The 14,435-nt window shown below is 51.7% G+C and overlaps 5 protein-coding genes across 5 annotated transcripts; 4 read left to right on the top strand and 1 right to left on the bottom strand.

Moving 5' to 3' along the window:
* Positions 1 to 843: 843 nt before the first annotated feature.
* Positions 844 to 4,996, top strand: SCP_0409890 (Aminopeptidase 1; the record flags this gene model as incomplete). Its single annotated transcript, XM_027757716.1, has 27 exons — positions 844 to 968; positions 1,028 to 1,322; positions 1,376 to 1,600; positions 1,648 to 1,750; positions 1,803 to 1,921; positions 1,977 to 1,995; positions 2,055 to 2,071; positions 2,128 to 2,237; positions 2,291 to 2,343; positions 2,394 to 2,407; positions 2,473 to 2,494; positions 2,545 to 2,548; positions 2,601 to 2,730; positions 2,780 to 2,816; positions 2,876 to 3,004; positions 3,064 to 3,104; positions 3,169 to 3,278; positions 3,333 to 3,475; positions 3,526 to 3,711; positions 3,771 to 3,868; positions 3,935 to 4,053; positions 4,125 to 4,221; positions 4,275 to 4,529; positions 4,591 to 4,638; positions 4,699 to 4,758; positions 4,811 to 4,888; positions 4,943 to 4,996. The coding sequence occupies 27 exons, from the start codon at positions 844 to 846 to the stop codon at positions 4,994 to 4,996; spliced, it is 2,691 nt and encodes an 896-aa protein (XP_027613517.1).
* A 406-nt stretch (positions 4,997 to 5,402) lies between these two features.
* On the top strand, positions 5,403 to 7,441 carry SCP_0409880 (UPF0187-domain-containing protein; the record flags this gene model as incomplete). The annotated part of the gene is made up of 14 exons (XM_027757715.1): positions 5,403 to 5,450; positions 5,513 to 5,545; positions 5,601 to 5,639; positions 5,702 to 5,827; positions 5,889 to 5,911; positions 5,974 to 5,979; positions 6,028 to 6,085; positions 6,141 to 6,664; positions 6,715 to 6,788; positions 6,851 to 6,872; positions 6,922 to 7,148; positions 7,199 to 7,225; positions 7,284 to 7,317; positions 7,369 to 7,441. The coding sequence occupies 14 exons, from the start codon at positions 5,403 to 5,405 to the stop codon at positions 7,439 to 7,441; spliced, it is 1,314 nt and encodes a 437-aa protein (XP_027613516.1).
* Positions 7,442 to 7,553: 112 nt separating this feature from the next.
* SCP_0409870 (NADH-ubiquinone oxidoreductase 24 kDa subunit, mitochondrial) lies at positions 7,554 to 8,621 on the bottom strand (the record flags this gene model as incomplete). The annotated part of the gene is made up of 6 exons (XM_027757714.1): positions 7,554 to 7,595; positions 7,651 to 7,782; positions 7,849 to 8,059; positions 8,109 to 8,332; positions 8,381 to 8,410; positions 8,466 to 8,621. 6 exons carry the CDS (start codon positions 8,619 to 8,621, stop codon positions 7,554 to 7,556), a joined length of 795 nt encoding a protein of 264 aa, XP_027613515.1.
* A 596-nt stretch (positions 8,622 to 9,217) lies between these two features.
* On the top strand, positions 9,218 to 10,924 carry SCP_0409860 (Protein kinase gsk3; the record flags this gene model as incomplete). Its single annotated transcript, XM_027757713.1, has 7 exons — positions 9,218 to 9,257; positions 9,409 to 9,608; positions 9,720 to 9,803; positions 9,872 to 10,220; positions 10,287 to 10,480; positions 10,531 to 10,717; positions 10,791 to 10,924. The coding sequence occupies 7 exons, from the start codon at positions 9,218 to 9,220 to the stop codon at positions 10,922 to 10,924; spliced, it is 1,188 nt and encodes a 395-aa protein (XP_027613514.1).
* A 316-nt stretch (positions 10,925 to 11,240) lies between these two features.
* Positions 11,241 to 13,861, top strand: SCP_0409850 (Probable E3 ubiquitin ligase complex SCF subunit; the record flags this gene model as incomplete). The annotated part of the gene is made up of 3 exons (XM_027757712.1): positions 11,241 to 11,615; positions 11,847 to 13,664; positions 13,721 to 13,861. 3 exons carry the CDS (start codon positions 11,241 to 11,243, stop codon positions 13,859 to 13,861), a joined length of 2,334 nt encoding a protein of 777 aa, XP_027613513.1.
* Positions 13,862 to 14,435: the final 574 nt, after the last annotated feature.

The following is a 14,435-nucleotide window of genomic DNA, read 5'->3' as shown; positions in this document are numbered from 1 at the left end:
CACCGGCCGGCATCCTCCGGCCTCTCTTCGTACTCTCCGTCCCGTGACTCTATAGTACCAGGGTGCATAGGATAAGTACTAATAGGATATAGGAAGTATGTGTAATGGTATAATAGACAATTTCTAGAAATTCCGCTCATCCTGGAGCTTGCGTTGCATGAAGGGTGAACGTTTGAACCTGGGTGCGCCCTAATAAGCTATGCACCGGTGCCTGTGCTAAACATTTCAATCCTACGCAACGGCCGTAACCTAATGTGCGGGTCCTCGAAATCAGTAGCTTTGTCTCGGCCTGCGGTTCCTTTCAGCGTTTCTCTGGTGACTGCGATGGCCTGGTAATATTGTACTGTATGTCAAAGTGATTTTGCTTGATTCAAATCCATCATAAATACAGTACTTGCCAAATCTGGATGTGTACAGTCACAGAGTCCTCTCGATTTTGCCGCGTGCCAATATTCGTGCAGCGCATTCGACTACGTCTTGTCCTACACGTAGGCAAGCAGTTCTTGATGTCCCCACCGTCGTTGTTGATCAAAACAACAGCCGGTCGTATATATCCCATCCCATCTTTTGCTTTCCGGAACGTCTCAGTCAAGCGAATCCACGCACTGTCAGCTTTGCATGACGAATTTTGCGGTCACATCTTCACTGATTATTAATTATCGCAGTGCTAGCACCTCCACCCATCAAGCCCATTGTCGACCACTCAGAGCCACCACCATCATCATCATCCAGAACGATCACGCCCACGGCTCCAGGCTTTGTGCTCGTGCTCTGAGTACTTACCCCTCTTCCAGATCCAAGATCCTCTCTTCCACTTGTTCTACTACGATTCCCTACAGGACGATGTCTACTCAACCTGTCCTTCAAGATGGCTATCGTCTTCCGACCGATGTCCGACCTAGACACTACGACGTGACGATACGAACCGATTTGGAACAGCTCAAATTTGACGGTGTCGTCCATGTAGAGTGCGTCTTTGAGTGTTACATGCCTGCGTCCAGGGTCTAACCTGTCACCGATACCATAGTCTTCATATTCAGAGAGAGACCTCGACAGTAGTTCTCCATGTGAAAGATCTGAAGTTAGGAGATGTGGCTCTGTATTCGGAAGCCCTCCGGGCAGAACAAACACCTTCGTCTAGCAACATAGATACCGTCTCAGAGCGAGCAGCATTTGGCTTCCCCAGTCCCCTCCCCGCTGGGTCAAAGGCTCAGCTGAAAATTGCTTTCAGCGGGGAATTGACCTCTGGTATGACGGGGTACTACCGTTCGACCAGCGGAGGGGAAGGGAAGCCCAAGTATTACACTTTAACGCAGTTTGAGGTGAATTTAAACGGTCAAAGGTTCATGCTTTTACTGAGTTGTACAATCGCTAGTCTACGTATGCAAGAAAAGCTTTCCCCTGCTGGGACGAGCCTGCTCTAAAGGCCACGTTCGCCGTCACTCTTGTTTCGCGTGCAGATACAGTCAATCTGAGCAACATGCCTGCTATCTCTGAAACTACAGGGGAGCATGCAATTGCGTGGCTATCAAAGAAATTCGCGAGCGTTAGTGAAAAACCTGGGGATTGGAAGATCACACGCTTTGAGACCACTCCTCCTGTCCGTAGTCTCAGTCTCTAAACATGACGTTTCTGACGTTTCTGCAGATGTCCACATATATAGTTGCCTTTGCAAATGGTCACTTCGCTCATTTAGAAAGCTCGTACACGAGTCCTCTCACTGGCAAAGTTCGCCCGCTCCGTATCTACAGTATGCCGCACGCCCTCATGCTCTGTCGTCCTCTGATCAATTTCCTGTCCAGCTACACCAGAGGCTATTGATCAAGCCCACTTTGCTCTCGAGGTGAAACGGAAGGTGCTACCACTGTATGAGCAGATGTTCGAGATTGAATATCCCCTTCCAAAGTTGGATACTCTCGTTGTGAGTTCAAGACCTCAGCGCGAGCTTCTTTTATGTTACTAATTTATCCCATGAGGCCCACGACTTTGATTCTGGTTTGTCCATTATGGCCTTGCGGTCGATTGAACCATCTGACATGCACAATTACGTCCAGGTGCTATGGAGAATTGGGTTCGTTCACCGTTTCTTCATACAGACAGGGCAGTTTACTCATGTACTTGTTATAGGGTTTGATCACAGGTCGAACTACCGCCTTCTTATTGGATTCCAAGAAGGCTGAGTTGGCAGCCAGAAAGAGAGTCGCTACAGTTCAAAGTCATGAAGTCGCTCACATGTGGTGAGTTACATCTTGACGTAGTAAATCATTCCTGCTGATTCGGTACGCTTCAGGTTTGGAAACATCACTACGATGGAGTGGTGGGACAACCTGTACTTGAACGAGGGTGCGTGTTGAATCTGATACGGTACAACCACATCTAACAGTGCTTTGCAGGATTCGCTTCTCTGGTCCGTACTCTTTCTGCGTTATGTTTTCCGAGAGCGATGACACTAGACACATTGGCCATACCTAGATGGGCGAAGTCATTATCTTAGGTGAGATGCTTGCATAGTACGCTGCACAGATTACTCACTGCGGTCGGTAGACAAGTAAGCGCTTCCACATGATATCATTCATCTCATAACGAAACGTGGTGTGCAGAGTGTTCCCAGAGTGGAAGCTATATACTAGCTTCATCACTGGTGATTTGTCGGAAGCGCTTGACTTGGACGGCAAGTTGTCATCTCACCCTATTGAGGTTGAATGTTCAGATGCCAGCATGATTGACCAAGTGAGGACCGACCTTATCTGTTCAGTTTGTACTAAGTGTCGTGATGAAGATATTTGACTCTCTTTCCTACGCCAAAGCGGCTTCAGGTGGGCATCTGGAGACTATAAATTCTGCATGCTAAATGTCATTGAATCACTACGTCTAGTCCTGCGGATGTTGTCGGACTACGTCGGGGAGGAGCGCTTCCTCAAGGGCGTGTCCATTTATCTCAAGAACCACTTGTATGCGAACAGTGTAACGCGAGATCTCTGGGAAGGTATCCAGACCGCTACTGGTAACTACACAGTTCTCTACTAGCAGAGCTTTAAGGCCAGTTAATCACCCCGTCCTTAGGCCGCGATATTCCCCGGATGATGGATAACTGGGTCAAGAAGGTATCTGCAGTGCAGCTGTATTATTTCCATGGCCTGTATACTGACTTAGTTGTGTGCTTCACAGATTGGTTTCCCCGTTCTGACAGTGACTGAAATAGCGGATGGGATCCGCGTCCGCCAAAATCGCTTCTTGGAAACTGGTCCCGCACCACCGAAGGACGATGAAACCATCTGGTATTCGTAGTGCTCTCATCGGAGGGCATTACTCTGACGGCTTGATTTGTGCAGGGTTATTCCACTCAGTCTATTGACCGTTTCAGAGCAGGGGGACGTGGTCGTGCAGAAGAATATCGTACTCGATGAGCGCGAGAAGTTCATTCCCATTGATACCAGGAAGCCTTTCAAGCTTAATGCAGGAACAGTCGGTGTCTGTACGTATTGTACTAGATTAGACGATTTGTATGCGCTAACGTTGAGACAGACCGTGTCCATTACACTCCGGAGCGATTGGTGAAGATTGGTAACCAAGCAGTCATGTTACCATCGCCTTTCTCCGTGGAAGATCGTATCGGCATAGTTAACGATGCCTTTGCGCTTGCTAAGGCCGGGTTTGCTGATGTTAGCAGCGCTTTGTCTCTGGTCCAGGTTCTGCGCAACGAGCAAGAGTGTGAGTCGAAAGTCGTTTACGTTGGTGACCTCGTGATCCTGATATGTTTTCATGGATAGACCTCGTCTGGGAAAGCGTTGGGCGCAATCTCAGTGAGATCACATCAACTTGGTGGGAGCACCCTGAGGTCGTTGATCCACTGAAGAAATTGCGCCGAGTAAGTCAGTCAGTCATACGCAAGGCGCATTTGCATACTCTGAGTGCTCACGATTTGCATTACAAGGAACTCTTTGTGCCTATCGTTCAGCGTCTTGGATATGAGAATGCTGAAAGCGACTCGGTCGATACTCAGCAATTACGGACGTTGGCAATTGGACATGCTGCAAGTTCAGGGGATGAAGGGTAAGTGCTATCGTGTCTGATGTTGCTTTCGTGATGTTCATTTATACCGGCTCGCATGATGTCACTGTCAGAGTTGTCGAAGAGCTTACCAGCCGTTTCGCGCGCTATCTGAGCACCGGCGACGACTCCTCCATCCCTGCTGATCTGATGCGTGTCACATATATAGCGGTATGCCTTCCCGTGCTTACTAGAAATGTTCTTTTTTGGAGCTCGCATTTCAGGCCGTCAAGTATGGTGGTGAGAAGGAATGGGACGCCGTCAAGCAAATCATCGCCAAACCGAAGACACCAACATCCGGCATTGCAGCTATCCGTGCACTTGGTGCCACGCAAGACTTCGCGCTGGCCGAGAAAACCGTCCGGTACACGTTGACGGATGCCCGCGATCAGGATCTGATGTACTACTTCTCTGGCTTTGGAGGTAACTTCAAGATGAGGGCGTTCGGCAAGGATGCTTTCAAAAGGCACTACGAGACTGTATGATATAGACCTTGCCCTGCCTGGAGGTTCGTTGCTAAGGATGGGCTCTAATTTCTAGCTTCTCAAGCGACTATCTGCCACTACAAATTTCAGGTTTCTTGTTGAGGTAAGCCTCATAGAGCATACTATCTACGAAGCTGGCGTTGATTTGATCCATCCTGACGAGGTTGCGTTCGGATCCCTTTCGTCGCGCAAGGATCATGATGAGACGGTGGAGTTTTTCAAGGTATTGTCGCTCAACCTTTCGTTTGATAGTCTTACTAAATTAAATTTTGCAGGACAAGGACACGTCGAAATATGATATGATGCTCAAGCAGGCGCTAGAGAACATGACCACGAAGGCTGCCTGGATTGATGTCAGTGTACACTTCTTCCAGTTTGTGGTTTCGGATTCTCATATCTCGTCGCAGCGCTCTACTGGTGACATTCTGAAGTGGTTGGAAGCCCGAAGCAAAGACATCTGAAGCGATCACGTCCCTGCGTAAGGGCGATTACCGGTTCGAGATCTCTCTGCACCGCAACGGCGTCATTTGCTAGTGACAGTACCCACGTGGCCGCTATTTGTTGTACTCTCGATGCTCACGTAGTTCGCGCATGTAGGTACCAGGATTGTACTGTCAAAATCACGTCTATGTATGTACTGAGTGTCGGCCGCGTGTTCTTGAGTGCTGGTGCGGGGAAGCGGTCCGGGCCGCACGGAAACCAACCGCATCGGGGAAGTGGCTGTGGCTCTCCATTGTCTCCACACAGAGACCACTAGCTCACCTCTGACATACACGAGTTGCTCGTGACGCCAACCGCGGCGCCCTGTGTGAATGCACACACTGACGAACACGACCATACCCCATTGTAACGAGCAACCCACCAACCATGACGACAGTGACGAAGGCTTCACTATCAATCATACAGGCCACAAAAGTGATTTCCAGTACTTCAGGTCTATGGAATATATGTAACTGACCGTCGGACATCCTGCCTAGTTCAAGACCATAACCCGGCAGCGGCTGAGGAAGGTCTGCAGTGGGCTGATCCGAATCTATGTTTTGAAGTTCACGACGCGCCTTTTAGTATTCCTGGTTGCCGGATGTACTGCGTGTTAAAGGAAGCGTATGTGTTCTGTTCCTAAGTTTCGGTGCAACGTTTCCCATGACGTGTGTATGCTGCTGCAGGTCGTGCCCCGCATTGTTGGACCCGTCTTGACTGTTACCGTGTTCGCAAGCATCGTAGCATGGGCGTCAGCTCGTGGAGCAGATATCTCTCTCACAAATTCAGTGGTTCCACTACTAGCTGTGGTTGTGAGTCTCCACGCGTTCTCGCAATTATTGGACACATCTCACTTTTCATGGACGCGTCTAGGTAGGTCTTATACTAGTATTTCGGTGTGTATTCCGTCAGATTCTCGGCGTATGCTGTACATGACTACGGGACGCTATTTTTTCAGGAATGGGTGAGTTTTTCGTTCTGCGATTTCCTCGCTCATTGAATGTTTTCGCAGAACATCTTATGACCGTTATTATGAAGGTCGAAAGGATTTTGGGACTATGACATCTCACGTTCGTCAAAATGTGAACATATTGCTACTTACGAGATAACTGAGCCGTAATGCAGATTCGCAATCTTTCTCGCCTGATCTGGGTGAACGTTGCTGTACCTCCAGCAGACGACATCTCGAAGGGCAAGTCGCCCAGTGCTAACCTGACTGCCATCGAGCTCCGGCGCCGTAAGGTTGATGCGCTTAAGCTCTGCGTATGTTTCGCTTTCACTGTGAAACATTACCTGCGTGGCGAGGATGGACTGGACTGGGAAGACTATGCGGGAATATTGCCTGCGTCTACTGCACGTTTGGGGCAGAATGGCCTTAATTCTCGTAAGACCTCTGCTTTCGTCTCATATTCTGCCACGGCGCGCACGTCCCGGAGCAACAGCCGTGTTGGGAGCACAGACGAGGTCGACAGCGAAAGGAGCTCGGTGGTCTCACCAGACGCGACAAAACGTGTCCGCGTGAAGCGAAGCAAGGATAAGTTGAAACAGCCTGGTGTGCAAGGGTCGAGGACGCCCTTGATGAGCACTTTGCACCAAACGATTGATTTCAACGCGAACCCGGAACAATTGTCGACGCCTTTGCCTTTGGTGTGCGTTTACATTATTAACATACATCATCTGTAAGCTGAGACTTGCACAGAATTGCCCATGAGCTGTGGCGCATGATATTTTTGTTCAAGCGTGACGGTTATCTGGAAACGGTTGGCCCTGCTGGTAAGACGATGTCAAATATTTCTGTCTGCTTCCCATCCACCTAATGCGTCAAACAATATTAGGCACCAACGCGCTGAATGTTCAGTACGTGTGTCCGTGAATGGAGACTGTTCCACTGACCCCTCCCTTCTAGCGTTCAAGGAATGGTAGACATGATGACCGCTATGGAGCGCGTCGCGAACACACCCATCCCACGGTCTTACAGCATCCACCTGAAGCAATGCGTGACACTTTATTTGTTTGTTCTCCCATTCACACTCATTAAAGACTTGGGTTGGGGAATGGTTCCGATCGTGACCGTCGTGGCCTTCACGTTGATGGGCATCGAAGGCATTGCGGACGAGATTGAGATGCCATTCGGTTTGTTCCGTAAATTTCGCATGGATTTTCCAGGACTGACGGGTTTGCAGGACTGGACAAATCTGATCTTCCGCTAGGTAGGATTGCGCGTTTCATCCTCCGAGAACTGTTGGCTGATTATTGTTTGCCGTGCAGAGCGTTATTGCGACGATCTCAAAGAGGAGATCGAGTAAGCTCGAGTTGCAAGCCGTCCTCCGGTGTTCTGACAAATTCACCACAGGTACATTGTTGAGAGGCTACCCGACGGTGGAGAGGGGATGTACGGTATTGATGATGGATTAGGAGATGACTGAATCATACCACAATACCAGGGCAGGCTGCCCATAGTACTTGTTACCACACCCATCGATACCTTGCGACTGGCATTTGACGGAATATATGGACTTTCAAAGCATTACATATTGTCTAGCTGAATTCTGGTGTGCAAAACTCGCCAGGACCGTACGGCTTCGCGACAACGTATGTTAACTGGAATGAGCGGTGATGAGAACGGGGTACTGACCTTGGAAGTCAGCGCGGTAAGACCGGCAGAGTTCTCGCTTGTGTGCCGACCGCTCTGAGGACCGAGCTTAGGCTTCTCGCCTTTCTTGAACGCGTCAAGAATCTTCTTGGTTGTCTCCGTCGTCAAGTCCTCCTGCACATATCCGGTTAATGTCTTGCAGACTCAATGATCCGAGGTAAACGAGCGGAGGGCACTCACGTAATAGTCGTCACCGACAACCATCATTGGTGCATTGCTGCACGCACCTTGGCACTCCACCTCGATGACGGTGAACTTCCCGTCTTTGGTGGTCTCGCCAGGCTTGACGCCGCCCAGGTGGTCGCAGACGGTGTTCAGGATGTCGTACCCACCGCGTAACATGCACGGGGTGGTCGTGCACACCTGTACGAAATGCTCACCGATGGGCTCGCTGCACGGTTTTAGTGAACGAGCGACGACGGAAAGGCGAGGCGACACACCGGTTGAACATGGTGTAGAAGGTGGCGACCTCGTACACGCGCATAGGGGGCATCTCGAGCAGCTTAGCGACGTAGTTCATGACACTGATGCTGGTCCAACCCTTGTTCTGTCGCTGGCCCAAGTCTAGCAGAGGAATGACGGCAGCCTTCTTGTATTGAGGCGGGTAATGTGAAATGATCTCCTGGGCGCGCTTCGTGTTCGCGGCATTGAATTCAAATGGAATCTAAACCACGGTAAGTAAAAATTTGACGACCAAATGGCGAGCACCGACCTTGGGGTTGTTATAAGTTGTGTCGCGGTGCTAAATGTACCGGTCGGGTGAGTATCGCGAATGGTCTGACATGTCCAGTACTGACGACGAAGAGAGCATCTGACTTCCTGCATGCTGTCGATGAGACATTCCTCGCCGAGACCGCGGGGCGGAAGCGGATGCGTTTTGACAGTCTTGCTGCGAACATTTCGACACGCCCGCCGGTGAGAATGCTCGGTGCAGCTGCTGCACTCCAGCTCATTGGTCACGTGATTCGCCCGACGCATCAGAATAAAAGTGCTAATGCTATGTATTATCGCGGAAACCGCTTTGTAGACTCTTGCAGTTGTACGAGAAATACACGACGATAACTCGGAAGACTGTATTGACGGCAGGTATCTCGGTACAGACGCTTGCACGAGACGTACGCTGCCTGCTGGTCAGCATTAAATAATAAATATGGAACGCGACTCGCCGAGCATATACAGTACTTACAAGCCTTCAAAGCTGGCAGTGCATTGCAGCACATCGTCCAGGTTCACTCCATTCCAGCTCAGGGCTATCGATGTATCCCAGAGCTGAAGAGCAAGCAGAGGTCGTTGTTGTGTTGGGTGGCGCCGAGGTCTGGTGACCGCTTCTTCCCGCGCCTGCTCACCCCTCTTTCCTCCTCCATCACTTCACCGTGTCCTCCGCTATTTGCTTGCTCTTCCTCCCGCTCCTCGATTCATTCCTCCATCGTCTTTCCCTCCTCGCTCCTCTCCGTTCGTCGTCCTCTACCAGCCGTCTCCCACCCCGGCCAACTGCCTCGATCGCACCGAACATTAATCCTGTATTCTGACCATCCCTCGACCACTCCACATGGCTGCTCACGGCCCCATTAATGGCGTCAAGATATCACGTACGTTATCCGTTTGCCACTCTCGTCATGCTTTGCCCCCCAAATGTGTCGCCAAGCCCGACTCTCCGCCTTTTTGTCAAATCGCTCCGCCGTGTCCGATAATTAATGTCTTGCTCACTTTGCCTCCGTCGCATCTATTCCCTTTTTTTAGCCGTCGATGATCCCCGCAAGATCGTCAAGGTTGTCGCTTCCGACGGCAAGTCGGGGGACATGCGAGACCTCGTCTACACCAATTGCAAAGTCGTCGGAAATGGCTCCTTCGGCATAGTCTTTCAAGCCAAGCTCCTCGACGAACCGGAGGGATCATCTGAGATTGCCATTAAGAAAGTTTTGCAGGACAAGAGGTTCAAGGTATGCCCGATCATTCTTACCTCTCATTTTTCCTGCGACGATTCTGCCCGACTGCCGTGCCCAAGAATGCTCTTTGCTTATTGCCAACTCTATGGCGTTCCCCTCCGATAGAACCGTGAATTGCAAATTATGAGGCTTGTCAAACACCCCAATGTAGTCGACCTCAAGGCCTTTTTCTACTCTAACGGTGATAAGGTAAGGTCTCTATACTCCTGCCTCCAGCAAGTTCAACAAGAACAGTCGCGCTGACCCCAGTACAAAAGAAAGATGAAGTGTATCTCAACCTTGTACTCGAATACGTACCCGAAACTGTCTACAGGGCCAGTCGCCATTATGCCAAGCTCAAGCAGCCCATGCCAATGCTACAAATCAAGTTGTACATGTACCAACTACTCCGGTCCTTAATGTACATTCACGCTATTGGCATCTGTCATCGAGACATCAAGCCGCAGAACCTTCTCCTCAATCCTGCGACGGGTGTTCTCAAGCTCTGTGATTTTGGCTCAGCCAAGATCTTGGTTGCGGGCGAACCCAACGTCAGTTATATCTGCTCGCGATACTACAGGGCGCCGGAGCTCATCTTCGGTGCAACGAACTATACTACGAATATCGGTAAGAACGCCTCATATTTGGCTGTCTAATTTTACCGAACGAGGGTGCTGACTATCGCCCGTGAAGATATTTGGTCAACGGGATGTGTCATGGCCGAGTTAATGTTGGGGCAGCCACTCTTCCCGGGCGAGAGTGGCATTGATCAGCTCGTGGAGATCATCAAGGTACTCGGAACACCTTCACGGGAGCAAATCAAGACGATGAACCCCAACTACATGGAACACAAGTTCCCGCAGATCAAGCCTCATCCCTTCTCCAAGGCGAGTCACACAGGCGGATGGGGTGGCATTGGCTCACCTGGTGTTTCCAGGTCTTCCGGCCTCGTACGGCAGCAGAAGCCATCGATCTCGTGTCAAAGTTGCTGGAGTACACACCTGAGGCGCGGTTGAGCGCTGTAGAGGCGATGTGCCAACCCTTCTATGACGAGCTGAGAGTAGAAGGAGCAAAAATGCCTAACGGGAAGGACTTCCCTCCACTCTTTGACTTCACTCGGGAAGGTGAGCGCCGGTGTCCAGCCTGTGCGGCATGAGAGAGGATGACATACTAACGGTGACCTGCTGCGCGTTTCAGAGCTGTCAGTGCGACCAGACCTGACGCGGCAGCTTGTGCCCCCTCACTGCGAGAAGGAGCTGGCCTCACGTGGGATTCATCTGGACAACTTCGTGCCGATACCACTGGAGCAGCTGAGGATCTCTTTGGATTGAGAGGCGCAGGAGCCTTGACGGTGGTGTCTTTCATGTTGCCAGAGGCATTTTTGGCTTGCTTTCCAGATTTTATACGCGAGCGCGTTTCTATATATCTTGTGTCGAACAGCCCTCCTCCGCTTCCGTATATATGTATGGGCTCAAGTAGGCGACGTCGTGTTGTGCCGGCCACTGGGGCTGTAGTTTGTGTTGCATATGTTACGCACCGATGTTGTGACGAATCTAAGTATGAATGAGCTGGCGAATGGTGTTGGAAGGCCTAGGGATTGTGCGATGGAAGAGAGGCAGTGAGTCACAGTTTGCACGGTGTTGCGCCATGTCGCGCACTCGGCACGCGACTCAGCGTGCAGGCCCAGCGACGACCACTCAGTCCAGCTCAGCAAGCTACTCTCTCCCAACCTCCATGTCCTCAGCAATGCCTGCTCATTATGTCTGCGATACCCTCCCTCCTCCTCGCCTCGCCGCAGGGTCCTCCAGGTCGCCCACGCCGCCTCCCCCGACCGTGACCATCTTTCATCCACCCATTCTCGATACCGCTTCCGCACGGATCGTTCCTGCACCGTCTGAGGTAGCCCATTCTGAACCCGACCAGCCCAAGTCTCAGCCGTCACCGGCCCCGCCAACGGCGAGGAAACTTTGTGTGCGCCATCAGCGCATGGCAGATGAGGGTACGAATCTAAAACTGCAGCAGGTAAGGGCGTCTTCCGTCCGCCTTTGTCATATACATCCAGTCTATCCACGAGCTGCTAGCTGCACTTAGCCGAATCTTCGCTTGTTCCCACCTCCCCCGACTAACGGAAGACTTTGATCTTCCGTTGACACCGTGGGTATTGTCCATCTCTTTGATGTGCTAATGTCCGCCTTCCTTTCACTATTCCTTGTACGCTCTTCTGTACGGTTGTGCTCACTCCTATCGACTTAGGCTCTCGATGCGCTGCCCGTCCAAGAACGCGAAGCAGTCAATGCAGTATGGTCCAACTTCTCTTCCTCATCCCATCCTCGCCGCGCACTTATTCTCCAAGGCCTTCTCACCATGTGTTGCTTCTCCCAACTCTCCCTTCTGTCAGACCAACTCGCACAGTTGATCCGCCTTGACCCATTTGCCGTCGTCCCGCGGGAGGTTTCACTGAAGATTCTGGGTTATCTCGATGCCACGTCCCTCTGTCGCGCTGCCCAGGTGAGCCGACAGTGGAGAAGCCTTGCGGACGACGACATCCTCTGGCGCGGAATCTGCGAGCAGCATATAGGACAGAAGTGCCTCAAGTGCGGCTGGGGTCTGCCGATCCTGGAGAAGCGTCGCGCCGTTCGCATACCTTCGTCCGCCTCCCCATGCCCGTCGCCTGCCTCGAGAGAGACGTCTCCCGTACTTGGAAAGAGAGAACTCGAGCAGGATGCCCTAAATCTTGAGCCATCAGCCAAGCGCAGGAAACAGGACTTGGATCTGCAGCACGGTGACTCGCCTGTTCCGTCGTCGTCGTCGCTTCCTTTGTCGTCCGATATTAGCAGACCTGTCTCTCCTGCGAACCCCCTCATTGTGCCTAGTAATCCTTCACCGTCCGATGCCCTCACTAGACCATGGAAAGATGTGTACTGTGAACGACTCAAGATCGAGCGTAATTGGCGTCGCGGGCGATGCACGGTGCGCACCCTCAAGGGACATACGGACGGCGTAATGTGTCTGCAGTTCGATGAGACGTTGTCTCACCCTGCGTTCCCGGTGCTCATCACCGGGTCGTACGACCGTACTGTGCGCGTCTGGAATATGGAGACCTGCAAGGAGGTACACTGTCTTACAGGACATACACGCGCCGTCCGCGCCTTGCAATTCGACGATGCGAAGCTCATCACGGGAAGCATGGATCATACGATGCGTGTGTGGAACTGGCGGACCGGTACATGCCTTCGAACGCTCGAGGGACACACGGAGGGTGTGGTGTGTTTGTGCTTTGATTCGAACGTGCTTGCCAGCGGTAGCGTCGATACAACAGTCAAGGTGTGGAATTTCAGGACGGGGGAGTGCTTCACGCTTCGGGGGCACTGTGACTGGGTCAATGCGGTACAACTGTGGGACTCGGACGGGTCGAAGTCATCATGTTCTTCCATTTCCTCCGCTGCGGATTCGGCTCTGGAAGGCGGCCTATCTGCGTCCTCAGATTCTGCACCCAATATTGATCCTGGGAAGATGTTGTTCTCGGCATCCGACGATGGCTCAATCAGACTTTGGGATCTTTCGCTTCGGACGTGCGTGCGACAGTTTAAGGGTCATGTTGGTCAGGTGCAAAGCCTCAAGCTATTAGTCTTGGACGACGAATGTGACGAATCCGGCCCTGATACCGACGAGCAAGCGGACGGGGCTTACTCGAGTCCTCCTAGCCGGCCTGACTCTCCTGCAGCTCTGTCGGAGCCGAATGTGTTCGTTCATCCTCCTGGTTTCGATCCTCACCTGTACCATTCTATACCCAATATTCCCCCTGCACCCTTTGCATACGTCCATCCCGAGCTGCCGGAGCCCGACCCCAGCAAGTCGAAGAAGGGCAAGGACAAGGCAGCAAGGGATTCTAGAAGCGAGAAGTCGCAGAAATGCGTTCTCATTTCAGGGAGCTTGGACAACACGATCAAGCTGTGGGACATTGATAACGGCAAGGCCATGAGAACCTTGTTTGGACACATCGAGGGTGTCTGGGCGGTCGCGAGCGACAAGCTGCGCCTCGTCAGCGGGAGCCATGACCGCACCATTAAGGTGAGTCCCGTGCGTGTCAGATGGCTGTATGAAAGGAACTCTGATGGCTGTTGCAGGTGTGGGTTCGCGAAGAAGGCCGTTGCACAGCAACTCTGGTAGGACATAGAGGGGCGGTGACCTGCCTTGCTCTTGGGGAGGATAAGATTGTATCGGGGAGCGATGACGGAGACATTCGTCTATGGAGTTTCAGCGGGTGAAAGGGGCGCGTTACCTCAGTATTATTGCCGATGACCTGGTGCAGCTCGAGCTAAACGTGCTATAACACTTCGTACGACGGTAAGCTCGAGTAATTACAGCCGTCGTTTTCATATTGGATGCCTTTGGGGTGCCTCTCCGTGGGATTTGGTGTTTCTAGAGCGGTGTGCGAAAGGGCCCAAAATACACTTGCCGTCTTGAAACAGCGGGATTTATCAAACCGCAGCGATGCGTCAGCCACGGTGCCAGATAATAGAGACCAGATGAAGAGGCCCAGGGTATGGAGGTCGTTTGGTTACGGTTCGTTTATGGACAGATGCCGTGATGCCGACGCGTGGCTCTCGCGTGGTTCATCCAGGAGACCTCAGTCACCCCTTACGTGCGCCAGTATTTTTCCTTAGCACCTGCCATTCGTCCCGCATGTCGTGCTCGCCGTGCGTCGGCTCGAGCTCATCGCTGCTGACGACGAGCTCCACTAGTTACATGCTCAAAAACTTCTCCTAAATATTTTCATTCCACTAATTACCATATACATACATTAGCAAGAAGTATTCATCATTAATATGTAAGGTGCTC

This window comes from Sparassis crispa (assembly GCF_003851025.1).
Source record: "Sparassis crispa DNA, contig_000003F, whole genome shotgun sequence".
Taxonomy (NCBI): Eukaryota; Fungi; Basidiomycota; class Agaricomycetes; order Polyporales; family Sparassidaceae; genus Sparassis; species Sparassis crispa.
The sequence above is the reverse complement of the archived record's forward strand: the minus strand, read 5'-3'. Positions and strand labels throughout refer to the sequence as shown.